At 43.0% G+C, this 13,748-nt stretch overlaps 1 protein-coding gene across 1 annotated transcript in view; it reads left to right on the forward strand.

Annotated features, from left to right (window-relative positions):
* The first annotated feature begins 6,230 nt into the window (after positions 1–6,230).
* The window catches only part of MTX2 (metaxin 2), a 142,179-nt gene continuing 134,661 nt past the window's right edge, over positions 6,231–13,748 (forward strand). The window contains exon 1 of the mRNA XM_077448083.1: positions 6,231–6,385. Within this exon, the coding sequence (XP_077304209.1) occupies positions 6,346–6,385 (40 nt within the window). The 5' untranslated portion in view covers positions 6,231–6,345. The remainder of the gene's footprint in view (positions 6,386–13,748) is intronic.

The following is a 13,748-nucleotide window of genomic DNA, read 5'->3' on the forward strand; positions in this document are numbered from 1 at the left end:
CCGCCCTCCGTATATAAGAAACGTCAGCCGCCGGAATCCTTGCAGTGTCTCCTCCACGGAGACAGAAGAAGGATGGATCGCTGCGCTGGATGAGATGAGACATCGCTGGAGAGATGATCGTCCGTCGCTGGATAGCAAGAGTGGATTACCGCCGCTGGAATCTTTTTTTTATTTTTTTATTTTTAATAAAGGAATTTTTCAAAAGTGTGTTTGTTTTATTTAACCATTTTTTACACTTTCTTTGTGAAATGGTAGGGGTACTTTTGTACCCCCTTACCATTTCAAACAGGGGGGGGGGGCGGGATCTGGGGGTCCCCTTGTTAAAGGGGGCTTCCAGATTCTGATAAGCCCCCCGCCCGCAGACCTCCACAACCACCGGCCAGGGTTGTGGGGATGAGGCCCTTGTCCTCATCAACATGGGGACAAGGTGCTTTGAGGGGTCACAGACCCCCAAAGCATCCTCCCAATGTTGAGGGCATGTGGCCTGGTACGGTTCAGGAGGGAGGGGGGGCCGCTCTCTCGTCCCCCCCCTCTTTTCCTGCGGCCTGCCAGGTTGCGTGCTCGGATAAAGGGTCTGGTATGGATTTTTAGGGGGAACCCCACGTCAATTTTTTTTTAAATTTGACGCGGGGTTCCCCTTAATATCCATACCAGACCTGAAGGGTCTGGTTATGGATATTTAGGGGGAACCCCACGTCAAATTTTTTCTTAAATTTGAGGCAGGGTTCCCCTTAATATCCATACCAGACCTGAAGGGCCTGGTAATTGAATTTGGGGGACCCCCACGCTTTTTTTTAAATTTATTTATTTATTTTTTTATCAATGACTTTCAATGAGTGTTCTCTGTATTACGGGAGCCGACAATTCATAATAGCTGCGAGTGATTTTAAAGGACTTTTTTTCCTGCATAAATGACACTTTGTGCAGGGACAGTTCTAAGCACGGGAAACATGCGCCCCTTCACAGGCATACTATAGACAACCCCACCCTACGAAATTTAAAGGAATATTACACTTTTATTGTTTCACTTTAATCATTATTAAAATCACTGCTCCCGAAAAAACGGCCGTTTTTAAAACTTTTTTTTGCATTGATCCATGTCCCCTGGGGCAGGACCCAGGTCCCCAAACACTTTTTAGGACAGTAACTTGCAAATTAGTCTTTAAAATGAGCACTTTAGATTTTGAACGTTGGAGTCCCATAGACTTTAATAGGGTTCTAAAGTATGCTATATACTAGCTCCGTCGAATCTTCTTTATACATTCGACAGACACCATAAGCCTTCAAAGACAGATTCGACCGTGATTCATGTGGATTTTCGGACGAATGCAATTTTTGAACGAAAAACGAAATAAATAAAAACGAATTTCGGGAGTAACTAAATAAATTAAGTTTTCAGACGAAAACGAAATTCCGAAACGAAATATTTTACTCTGCACATGTCTAGTAAAAAGACTAAACCATGACTAGACAAGTTGGCATTCATGATTTGCAGATTGACCCTATTTTAAGGCTTGATCCAAGCATTTATGCTCATCTCTAGTCCTGATTGATTTTGCTGGCCCTCTATTGCATGCATAGCTGCCAACTCTTCCAGATTTTCACTCACAGGCTTTGCAGATCAGTAATGAGAAACTTTACTGGTTTTGAATACTGATCAACATAATAACTTTTTTATTTTATTTTAAATCCAATTGAATATGTGCTGTTGAAATTATGTTCATTATGTTTAAATTTACTACTTTTGGGCTGGTGGCCACAAGAGTCAGACTCAGAAGGAAGTCAGATGCATTCGGGATAAGGTGCATTTCAGATAAAAATTGCTTTTGAGATGCATTTATCATTCGTTTAGATTGCATTCACATAGAGGAGTAAAATCCTTTCAAACAAAGCAGAATAGGACATGCTAAGTTAATAAGAAATTCAGTGCAATGCATGGCAAAAGCTACAATAAGCACAAGTGAAAATGACTTTATAAGGCTGGTTTACCTGAATCAAATATAAATGCAGTGTGCATTCCTGTGCGATTCAGTGCGGTACGATTTTCAGCCCATTTATTTGAATAGGCTATAATTGTCCTGGATTACACTAAAAGTAGTGCATGCACATGGTTCTGGAAAAGTGCATGGAAGGCAGGGTTCCTGTGCTTTATGGCAACACACAAACATCTGTGTACACAGGCCTTCCAACAGAACCTATACTTTGTCCATACTAAAGAAAAATAACAGGTTTGCTGCATAAGTGCCACTGTCTTGTACTTTCCTTCCATATGCCCCCTGCTATCCTAACCTTATATAGGGTTGGATTAACCATTAAGCAAAATAGCCACATGCTTAGGGCACCAAGGGAAAGGAGCATGTGGGGCAGATCAAGGTGATAAGGTGGTCTTTACCTTCTCCATGTTTGCATTCTCATTGGGCATTAAGCAAGGATCACAGAAGCCTACTCCAGATGGGTTCTTCTGGATTGCACTAGGCACTTCATTTAGGATCATCGCTGTGGTATCTTTACTTGAGCCACGCTCACAACCCAGACATGTGATCAAATATGAGCAAACTCTAGTAAACTCTTTTGAGGTCATATACACCAACACAGTCACTTTTGCATTTAGGAGGGACACGCAGAGCCCTTGCCTTCGCCACCTGTCAATATTACGCTGCCTCACCCCCAGTAACCGTATGGGGTCCTGCCGTGCACATAGCATGGACTCTATGCATGTACTGATTTAACTCTTTCTCTTCCATACTGGAGTACAGGATGAGGGCGCCGGCAGTGCAGATCTGCTTGCATTGCTATGGGTGATGTATCGCAGCAGAAAGAGTGACGACAACATCTCCCTCATGCAAGAGGTCACCCCACCTGCCACATGTACACGTTTAATGACCAGCTACTAGAGAAACCTTAGTTACCCTTGGTACCCACTATATCTTCACACAGTATTAACTCTTGCACTGATATCTTCATACCCCAGTGTATTTAATAACCCAAGCTGTAGATTTGTGTGCCGGATACTTGCATTGCAGCCCTTTAGTGACTTCAGACCAGACAAGTGCAAAGTTTCAAACATTTTACTTGAAGAATATAGGGAAAGGGGGGGGGGGCCTGTCTTAAGGATAACCTACATTTCTATAGGTGGATTTCTATGACCTTATTGACCTATCCCAAACTCATCCTATTTTTTGCCCTTTTTAATTGGATGACTTGCTGGCAAATTGAAATACTCTATTTTCAAAACTTTTAAAGGGTGATGCCAATAACTGCCGCTGCCTCAGATCCCATGAGGAAAGGCTTGTCCCCTCTATATCCTTACATTCTTGCACAGTTAACACTTTGTAATTGGTGACAATACTTCTTACACTGATGACACCATCACACTGTGGACACAACTTCTTGGGGAGGGGGAGGAGTCACTAGCAAAGGGGCCAAGCACGCCACCCCTTCACTACCAGAGCATCCGTCACCCTTTCCATGTCATCTGTTTCCTGGCAGGTTGGTTGCATTAGCAAGTGACACAAACACAGTAGTCCATAGCACCTGCACTCTAGCCTCCTTAGGACAGATTCTCTGCTCGTTAGACCCACGTACTATATAATTTCTAACTTATCATCAGTTCCCTGTTGTAAACCCTGTTCTTTTGATACACTATACATGCAACCCCTTTAAAGACTTCAGACCAGGCAATTTAGATGAACAATAAAAATCTCTTACTGAGGTAGTTAAATGAGACCTTTGAGCTGTACTTGATAACATCTTCAACACATCCCCAAAAAGTGCCCTTGAATAGTGCCCCATGAGGTAGCCATACCTTGTTTAGGTAGTAAGGTCCATAAAAGAGTCCTTTCCAATGCAAGAGTCTATAACTGGCAGCAATCTACATAAGGTAGCCATAATCCATAGGCAACAGATAGCACAAGTCCATGTAAATACATAGGCTCCCTACGCCATTGGCAACTCTGACTGGGCTCCCCCAAGGGGTGGTGCAATCTGACAGAGTAATGGGTAAATCTTGGCAGACGTTCCCCTAAACGACCTCTCTAGGGCACTAATGAGCCCCTACTTATATGAAATGACCTGTAGCAGCGATACACCTTCCTGAAAAGAGCAGGACCTGGCCAGTAGTGTTAGCTCTTCTTTCTCAGGAACCACCAACTCAGGTCAATGAAGGACACAGTGTAATAAGCTTACATTGTAACAAATTATATTTCCACACAAATACAGTTGAAATTAGCATATAACTCAATAGCAGCTGATTCTTGTCACCAGAATTTGAAGAGCAGCCCAAAATTGCCCGTTTGAAGGAGGCATTTTAGGTGTGCTTTTGGCCTTCTGAACAAACACTTTGCAGCTCCTGTGTGCTGGGTCATAAAATCCTTGGCGCTTTCTGAGGCCTGGGAAGCTGCACAGGCCGCCTACAACTGCCAATATAAGTGATGATATCTGTATTTGCATTTACCCCCACATGTGCATACCATGCTTCTCCCTAAGGGCTTGTTCATACCATACATGCATGAAAACTCATGGGAAAACCACACAGATTTCACTTGCAGAGAGTTTACATTAGTTTCACATCAGTTTTCATGTGCGTTTTAGTGAGTTTTTATGCAGGTTGACATCAGTTTTTATGCACGTCAGTTAAGTGCCCAGTTCACACCAATGTTGATTTCATGTCAGTTTTTTTCTTGTAGAAAACTGCATACACATTGCAAAATTCCTGCGCAGAACAAATCTGCATGTCGTGGTGTGAACAGGGCACATAGTGAACCATTGTTTTCTTTGAGCCCTTGCAAAGTGCATGCAGAAAAACTGACGTCTCTGCACCATGGTGTGAACAAAGCCCAAATGTGTCACTTTCACCAGAAAGCACAGAGAATTTTACACCCCAGCACATAGGAGCTGTTAATGGGTCCACAAGGCCCTATAGATGATAAACCACAAAGCTGGTTTATCATCTATGTGCTCTGGATGGGGAAAGGAATCATGGAAAGTCTTCAAAAAAGGTGGCTGCCTTGGTTTTACTGCGGTGACTGCTAACTTTACCCCTCCCTCCTTTTTCCCCTTTTTTTTTTTTTTTGTTTTTGTTTTTGTGTGCTCACCCCTACTTTTACAATTTGTTATACTTACTATAGCTCAGGACTGGGCAGCGCTGTCACTCTCCCCAGGACACAGTTAGTTCCCAGAAGGGGTGTTCAGGGGTGACTGATGGTGCTCTCATCCTCTCAGGATTTGTTCTTAACCACTAACATGTACATCTATGTTTTCAATGTACTTGCTTTTATTAGACTAAGCTTCCCAAATGGAAGCAACGACTACATCTACACGAAAATGTAAGTCCTATATTGCTGTTATTTTTTTTGTGCAAAATTTAATAAAAAATAAGATATAAAAAAAAAAAAAAAAGGTGGCTGCCCCAAAAATGCAGCAATGAAACGCTATGGTATCTAGCTGTTACATGCATTTTGCAGCAAACACATAAAATACACAGTACTGTGTCTGTTGTAAATGAGCCCCAACCCAACCCTTAGACCCTTTTCACACAGAGGCAGTTTTCATGCGCTTTAGCGCTAAAAATAGAGCCTGCAAACTGCTTCTCAAGCCCCCCCCCCCCAGTGTGAAAGACCAAGTGCTTTCCCACTGAGGTGGTGCGCTTAACCGACAGGAAAAAAATTCCCGCAAGCAGCATCTTTGGGGCGGTGTGGGAGCGGTGTATACATCGCTCCCACACCAGCAAGGCACCAGCAAGGCAAGGTCCGCCACTGTCTGCCGAACCTTCAGCCGGGCATTCACAGCGCACGCGCCACTGACGTCAGAGGCTGCATGCAAAGTGAATATCTTTTAAACCGTACAGGTGTAGGAGAAATTAATTTTACCAATGGGTAAGCCTTATTATAGGCTTATCTATAGGTAAAAATGTAAAAAGTGGGTATACAGCCACTTTAAAAATAAGGGTATACAACCACTCTAAAAAATTCTCATTAACATCAACTGTTACTTCTTCAGTCCTGAAATACTATATTCCAGGGAACAAATCGCTGTCAGTTATGTCAAAATCTATAGTTTCATTTTAAACAAAATCCTTTTGCCATAAACAAATATGGCTGCCCTGCTCTCCCTGCGTACACGTTCCCTATCACATGACTTCAACTCTGAGCTGGGGAAAAACAGCTTTCTAAACGTTTTTTTTTTCAATATTCTTTATTGACACGAAGCACGCATGTAGCTGTTCGTGTTTTCGTTACCAGGGATACGGACGGAAGTAATCCCCGGCAGGCCTGTCACCCCCACACACACACTTCCTGTTTTTGTGACCTTAACCTTGCATGTGGAGCGGAGGAATTCCAGACAGTCATGTCTCTGGTTACCGATGCCTTTGTGTCGCAGATAGCAGGTAACGGTGATCTGTCCTGTTCTCCTATGAGACAAGTGTGCAGCTCAGGACATAGGAGAGATCACAGCACAGGTTACATGCACACCTCACCTCTTCTGTGTATTCTGTACACAGCTCCACAATGGGAATGTTCTGTCTTAATTATAATTGTGTTTAACCACTTCAGCTCCGGAAGGTTTTACCCCCTCATGACCAGGACATTTGTTGCTGTTTGGCACTGTGCTACCTGAACTTAATCATGCAACACCATGCCCACATTATATTTATATCATTTTTACACACAAATAGTGCTTTCTTTTGGTGGTATTTAAGTACCATACTTTTTTTTATTGTTTATTCTATAAACAAAAAAATGATGACCGCTGTATCAGCAATGTTTTGAACTGTCATGAATGGGCTACGTTCATAACAGCTGTGATTGCTAGTGATTGGCCCAGGTACTATGTGATAGCTGTGGGCCAGTCACAGTATCACTGTATAGGGAGCACAGCTTTTATGAATGACATTTTTTCATGACAGCTTTGTGATAGCGATCACATGATCCCCGTGCCGCTCAAATCAGCTGGGTACCGGGAGCTGCAATCTGCTGTGTTGCAGGAGTGGCAGCGGTGCACTGTTGTGTGCTCCAGGCTGGATGACATACATGTACTCAGGATGAACTCCGGCGTGTTCACATACTCCACGTGCAGACGGGTTAAAAGGACAAGTCCAGCCAAAGCTCCGATGGATCACAGAAGTCCAATTTGTTTTGCACTCCTGTGACACGTTTTCAGCAGAGAGCAGGCTGAAGTGCTCAGTGTGTCCATTCAGACACGGAGCTGCAACTAGGCCCTGTCCCCTCTGCCGCTTTATTGGATCATTGACTTTGACAGCAGTGGGAGCAAATTGCACTTCGCTGCTGCCTCAGCCTATGAGGAGGAGAGTCCCAAGCAGCCGAGTCTCTCCTGTAACATCGCTGGTTAGAGATGGGCTCGGGAAGTATTGGGGGGGCTGCTACACACAGAAGGTTTTTTATTCTTCATGCATAAAGATAATATAACCTCCTGCCTTTACAATCACTTTAAGATGGCTCTTTATAGGGAAACATTGAATGTGACATTTCATGCGACTTGGGGCTCACAAGTCAGATCCCATGTCGCAGCATTGTGAACCGAGCCTTGGACCCCTTTCACACTGGAGCCATTTTTCAGGCACTAAAGGGCTAAAAATAGCACCTGAAAACTGCCTCCCCTGCAGCTCCAGTGCTTTCACACTGGAGCGATGCGCTTGCAGGACGTTAAAAAAAGTCCTACAAGCAGTATCTCTGGAGTGGTTTAGGAGCGGTTATACAGCACTCCTCCACCACCCCTGCCCATTGAAATGAATATGTACTGCTGCCGAAGCGCCTGCAAAGAGCTTTTTGGGTGCATTTATCCCTTTATTTGGCCGCTAGTGGGGGTTAAAAGAGCCCTGCTAGCGGACGAAAAAAGCGCCGGTAAAGCGCCATTTACACTAGAGATGCTTTACTGCTAATGCGGCGCAATGCCAGCGTGAAAGGGGTCTTGGGAAGCTTTAAAGCCCTGGTGCCTGCATGCAGCCTGTTGTTCTCTGTGTGCGGCCAGTAGGCTGTTCGGCACCATATAGTTAGCAGATTGGCAGCAGAATGCCAGCAGAATGCCAGGAGCTTCAACACTATCTGTGTGCCAGCAACCAGCAATGAAAGAGAGACTGTACTATGGTCAGAGTTTCTCATGTTTCCTATACTTCACTGAACAGCAGGGGCGGATTGACAACTCATGGGGCCCCCGGGCAATAGGAGATTATGGGGCCACACAGTATAGACAAACACAGTATACAATCACACAGTATACACAGACATGTTTATATTGGCTGAGAAGGTACTGGAGAGGTGGGGCAGCTATAATCTCTGGATTTTTAGATCAAAAGGATGTCGGTAAGGGATATTTCAGAGACAGATGTAAAAAAACAAAAAAATAAATAAATAAAAAAACACACATTTTTACATACTGTCCCTTGTTTTACTGAGGCTGGCAATCCTGTTGGGGCCCCCTAGTGGCACGGGGGCCCTTGGGCAGTGCCTGAGTGGCCCAATGGTCAGTCCGCCCCTGCTGAACAGTAATAGAGGGGAAATCCTCCAATGCAGACTAGTTCTGGTCACCTTGGTGATAACCAGGGATTTACTCACTTTGGAGGATTTCCTCTCATTTCCAGTTTTACCTATGGGACAGGAAGGGAAAGGATTGAAACCCAGATGGCAACAAAAAGTGACAGGGGTTATAACCCCCCTCACTCTATCCAAAATTAAAAAAATAAAATTGTTTTGCCGTAATATTTTCATTACCATACAGGGCTGAAGTTTGCTTTCAAGATTTAAAAAAGTGCTTGCTGAAAGCTTTACAATTATTATCTAATGTCCATATGCACACTGTGTTGTTTACATTCTTATTCGAGAGCAACGTTTAGGGGAAAACGTAAACGTGCCTAATCGCATTTGTCTATGCATTCAAATCTATTCTAGTGGCTAGAAGAAATTATTATTCTAGGCCAGTGGTCTCTAAACTGTGGTCTGAGGACTGGATGTGGCCCTTGGCGCACTATTGCTCGTAATGATTTAAGGCACTAGTCTTCCCACTGACACCAACCATGGGGCGCTATTTCTCCCACTAACACCAAAAATGGGGCATAATTCCTGGCACTGACACCAACAATGGGGCACTATTCCTCCCACTATTACTAGTGAAGAGGCACAATTTCTCATCCTACTGACTGATGTAAGTGAAAATGCAGTCACTGTATAGTGTAAATTGCTGCAGCTCAATGTATAATTAAAAATGTTTAAAGTAGAACTATAGGCAAAACCTCCTCCCCATCCCCCCCCCCCCCACTGTTTTGGATAGCGTGAGGGAGGGTTATAACACGTGTAAGAATTTATTTTGCCATCTGTCTTTCATTGGGGAGATTTCCCTTTAATTCCTGTCCCGTAGCCAAAACAGGAAGTGAGTGAAAATCCTTGCAAATTAAGTGAATTATTTGGGGATGTCCAGCTCACCAGAACTAGTGTCCCCATTAGAAAATTTCCCCTCTGTTACTTTTCTGGGGACAACCCAAAATTGAGTTTTTCTATTTTACTTTCACTTTTAATGATAATAGTAAACAGAACAACATAGAGAGGATGAATCTCCCTCCTAATAGGTGTTCTAATCCATCTCCACTGTGTCTAAAACGGGAAAAGGTTTTTTGCCTATAGTTATACTTTAATCCTGCCTGCTAAGCTATGTATAGCTGACATGTTTGTGTTTTATACTTCTCATGGTTAGTGGGGGAGTCATCAGTAGGAGTCTGCTATTGGTTGGTCCAAAAATAAGGAATACTTTGCTTGTAGGCAGGACGAATAGACTTGCCCTGCAAATGTTTTAGCTGGGATAACATTAAGAAAGTTATACAAGTACTCTACGCTAAATCATGTGTGGTTTTGTACTGGTCACATAACAGAGCTCAATATCAAAAGAACAGCTACTTGGTCTTTGAAAAAAAAAGCATGTATTTATTTAACAATATGCATTTATTATTGAGTGTATAATTATTATGTTTTTTAAATAACCAAGACCTTTGTGATCACACTCCTTTCTTAGCAGAATACAATTGAGAATATATTTTCATAGTGCAGCATATTATTCTGGTTCATGTCCGCTGTATGGTCAATCACAGGATGTGGTGGAGTGTAGACAGAGCATAATAAGGTGAAGGGGGATGGCATGGACACATAGTGAGGTAGTTGAGCAAGTGGGCATGGACAGGACTAGATGTGAACACTTTTGGCATGGACATGGCATCCTATCACGGATGGGTGAGCACAGACTTGACAACATGTTGTGGACGGAATGGGTAAGGATGTTATATGCCATCGTGGACAGGATTGGCATGGTGGGAACAGATATAACCTGATGCCACAGTGGGTGTGGGCATGGATACAGCATGATGTCACAGAGGGAGTGGGCATGGATACATCATGATGCCACAGAGGGGGTGGACATAGACTCAATTTGATATTGTGGAGGGTAGGGATGAGCTCAGCGTGTTCGCATGGAACACGTGCAGTGCCCGCCAGGAAGGCAGCGTTGCGCTAATCACAGGTAGTGAGACATTGCCCGATCTCTGCAGCCGCACATCGGGGAAATGTCTCACTGCCTGTGATTAGTGCAGCGCTGCGCCGACTTCTTGGCGGGCTCTGCACGTGTTCCATGCGAACATGTCTGAGCTCATCCCCAGTGGAGGGTATGTTGATATCACAGCAGGAACCAAAACCATTTCTTCATTTTATGAGGGTATGTTGATGATGTCATATAAGAGGTGGAGAAGGATGCAACTTAATGTTATGAAGGGTATTTTGATGATTTTGTGGATGGTTTGGACAAGGACACAACTTGTTGTTGTGGGGGATGGATAAAAACGCAAGCAACTTGGTATTTTGGAAAAGATATTGATGATGATAAGGACGCAGCTTGATATTGTGGTATGTTGATGATGTCATGGAAAGGGTGGACAAGGATGCAACCTGATGTTGTGGAGGGGGTGGGCACGGACACAACCTTTTTCCTGATTTGTGGTCCTAGGCTATGTAAAAGTTACCAATTAAAAGTAAAGGCTGCTGTTTCTGCTTAAAAGAGAAGTATAGGTTTTCTTTTTATTTATCAATCATACTTCCCTAGGTGGATGCAACATCGGTCCCCTGGCACCTCTAACACTGAGAACCGAGCGATCGAACACCCTGAGCAGAGCCCGCTGTCTGCTGAAAATGGTTCAAAGGAGAGCAGAATGAACTGCACCTCTGTAATCCATAGGAGATGTAAAGCCAACCGAGCTTTGGCTGTACTTCTGCTTTAATATCATTCTCTTAATATCATTCTTTAAAGTTTAATAAAGACAAATTTTTTTTTTTTTTTTTTTTTTGTTCGATAGAGGGGAGATGGATTAGAACACCTGTCATTTTTTATTGCTGTCTGTGTCCCTGTTAAGGAGATTCACCCTCTCTGTTTACCCTTATCGCTGAAAGCAAAAGTAAAAAAAAAAAAAAAAAATCTTCCAATAGGGACACTAGTTCTGGTGACCTGATGTCCCCAAGAGATTCCCTTAATTTGCAGAATTTCAATCACTTCCTGTTTGACTTTGGGACAAGAAGTGAAGGGAAATCTCCCCAGTAGAACAAATATGTCAGAAATGAGCCTTGCAGGGCTTATAACCCTCCCTTACTCTATCCAAAATAACTACTTTAACCACTTGCTTACTGGGCACTTAAACCCCCCTCAGTCCCAGACCAATTTTCAGCTTTCAGTGCTCTCACATTTTGAATGACAATTACTCAGTCATGCAACACTGTAACCAAATTATTTTTTTGTCCTTTTCTTCATACCAATAGAGCTTTCTTTTGGTGGTATTTGATCACCTCTCGGTTTTTTATTTTCTGCGCTATAAATCAAAAAATACCGAAAATTTTGAAAAAAAATGAATTTTTCTTTGTTTCTGTGATAAAATTTAGCAAATTAGCAATTTTTCTTCATAAATTTTGGCCACAATTTATACTACTACACATCTTTGGTAAAAATAACCCAAATTGTTGCATATTATATGATCTGTGTGAAATTTATAGAGTCTACAAGCTATGGTGCAAATCATAAAGATTTGCAAAAAAAAGATCACATCTGATGTACTAAGGCCTATCTCCATTCTTGAGACCCTAACAAGCCAGGAAAGTACAAATGCCCCCCAAATGACCCCTTTTTGCAAAGTAGACATTCCAATGTATTTAGTAAGAGGCATGGTGAGTTATTTTAAGTTGTCATTTTTTCCCACAATTCTTTGCAAAATTACGATTTTTTTTTCCACAAAATCTTCATTGTAATAGCTCCCACACGGAATGTGCATACCACAAATAACACCCCAAAATACATACTCCTACTCCTCCTGAGTATAACGATACCACATGTGTGAGACTTTTACACAGTCTGACCACATACAGAGGCCTAATTTTGAAGTAGCACCTTCAGGCATTCTAGGAGCATAAATTACACATTTCATTTCTCAACCACCTATTACAGTTTTGAAGGCCCTGGAACACCAGGGCAATGGAAACGTCCAGAAAATGACCCCATTTTGGAAAGCTAACACCCCAACGTATAATCTGTGAGGCATAATGAGTCTTTTCAATGGTTCATTTTTTTTCCAGAAGTTTTCGGAAAATGTGGAAAAAAATGAAAACGCATTTTCTTTTTTTTTTTACACAAAGTTGTCCGTTTATAAGATATTTCCAACGCATAGCATTTACATAGCAAAAATAACACCCCAAAATACATTCTACTACTCCTCCTGAGTATGGCAATACCACATGTGTGAGACGTTTACACAGCCTGGCCACATACAGAGGCGCAACATGCAAGGAACACCGTCGGCGTTCCAGGGACACATAGCCTGCACATACCAAGAATTACACCCCCAAATACATTATGCTGAGCAAAGGGTAAAGTAAAGATTACCTGTGGTTTTAGAAGCGCAGTTGTCCACAGGAGGATATCACTGGTCCAGGCAGCAGGCAGGGATACTGTCCATATTACAGTCCAGGGTCAGTGCAGAGATGTCAGCAGTGCCAAAAATATTGGTCCTGGTAGTAGGCAGATCCTTGTGGTGTGGTCAGTGCGGCATGATGGCAGTAAGTCCTACAGGCAGCAGACAGAAGTAGAGCCTCGTTCAGGACAGAATGGGGCTAGGGGTAGAGGCTTCTCCCTCCCAAATCTCTTTGAAGCCTCCGAGTCTCCAGACCCTAATCTAGGAATAAGAAAACAAAGAAAATTGTTTTCTTCTTCCAGAAAAACTATACTGGAGCCCCTCGCATATGTGAGACCCCGTGTTGAATCCCACTAGTCCAGTTGCAGAATACAAGATCAGTCCAAGAGGCAGGCAAATATCGTAGTCAAACAGTCCAAGGTCAGTTCCAGATCAGGCAGAGGTATGTACAGAATCGTTAGGCAGAAGCATGGTCGAATAACAGTCCAGGGTCAGTTCCAGATCAGGCAGCGGTATGTACAGAATCGGCAGGCATAAGAGTGGTCAAATAACAAGCCAGGGTCAGTTACAGAGCAGGCAGTGGCATAAGGGGTGTGAAGGTGTATGAAGGCAGGGACTGAGGATTATGTTTACCATACTTCACTAAAAATGTATTGAAGTATGGTAATGCCGAAAACAGTCGCCTATGCAGAGGCCTGGTTGGGAAGGACATTGTGCACAATAATAGATGTGTCTCTTCTGACTCCTGCTCTGGTACACACCTTACATCTTTTTTGACGTCTTTGGCCTGTTGGTTTGGGAGGGA

Source organism: Lithobates pipiens, unplaced genomic scaffold (assembly GCF_037356315.1).
Source record: "Lithobates pipiens isolate NorthernLeopardFrog02 unplaced genomic scaffold, aLitPip1_a1.2 Scaffold_22, whole genome shotgun sequence".
In the NCBI taxonomy this organism is placed as follows: Eukaryota; Metazoa; Chordata; class Amphibia; order Anura; family Ranidae; genus Lithobates; species Lithobates pipiens.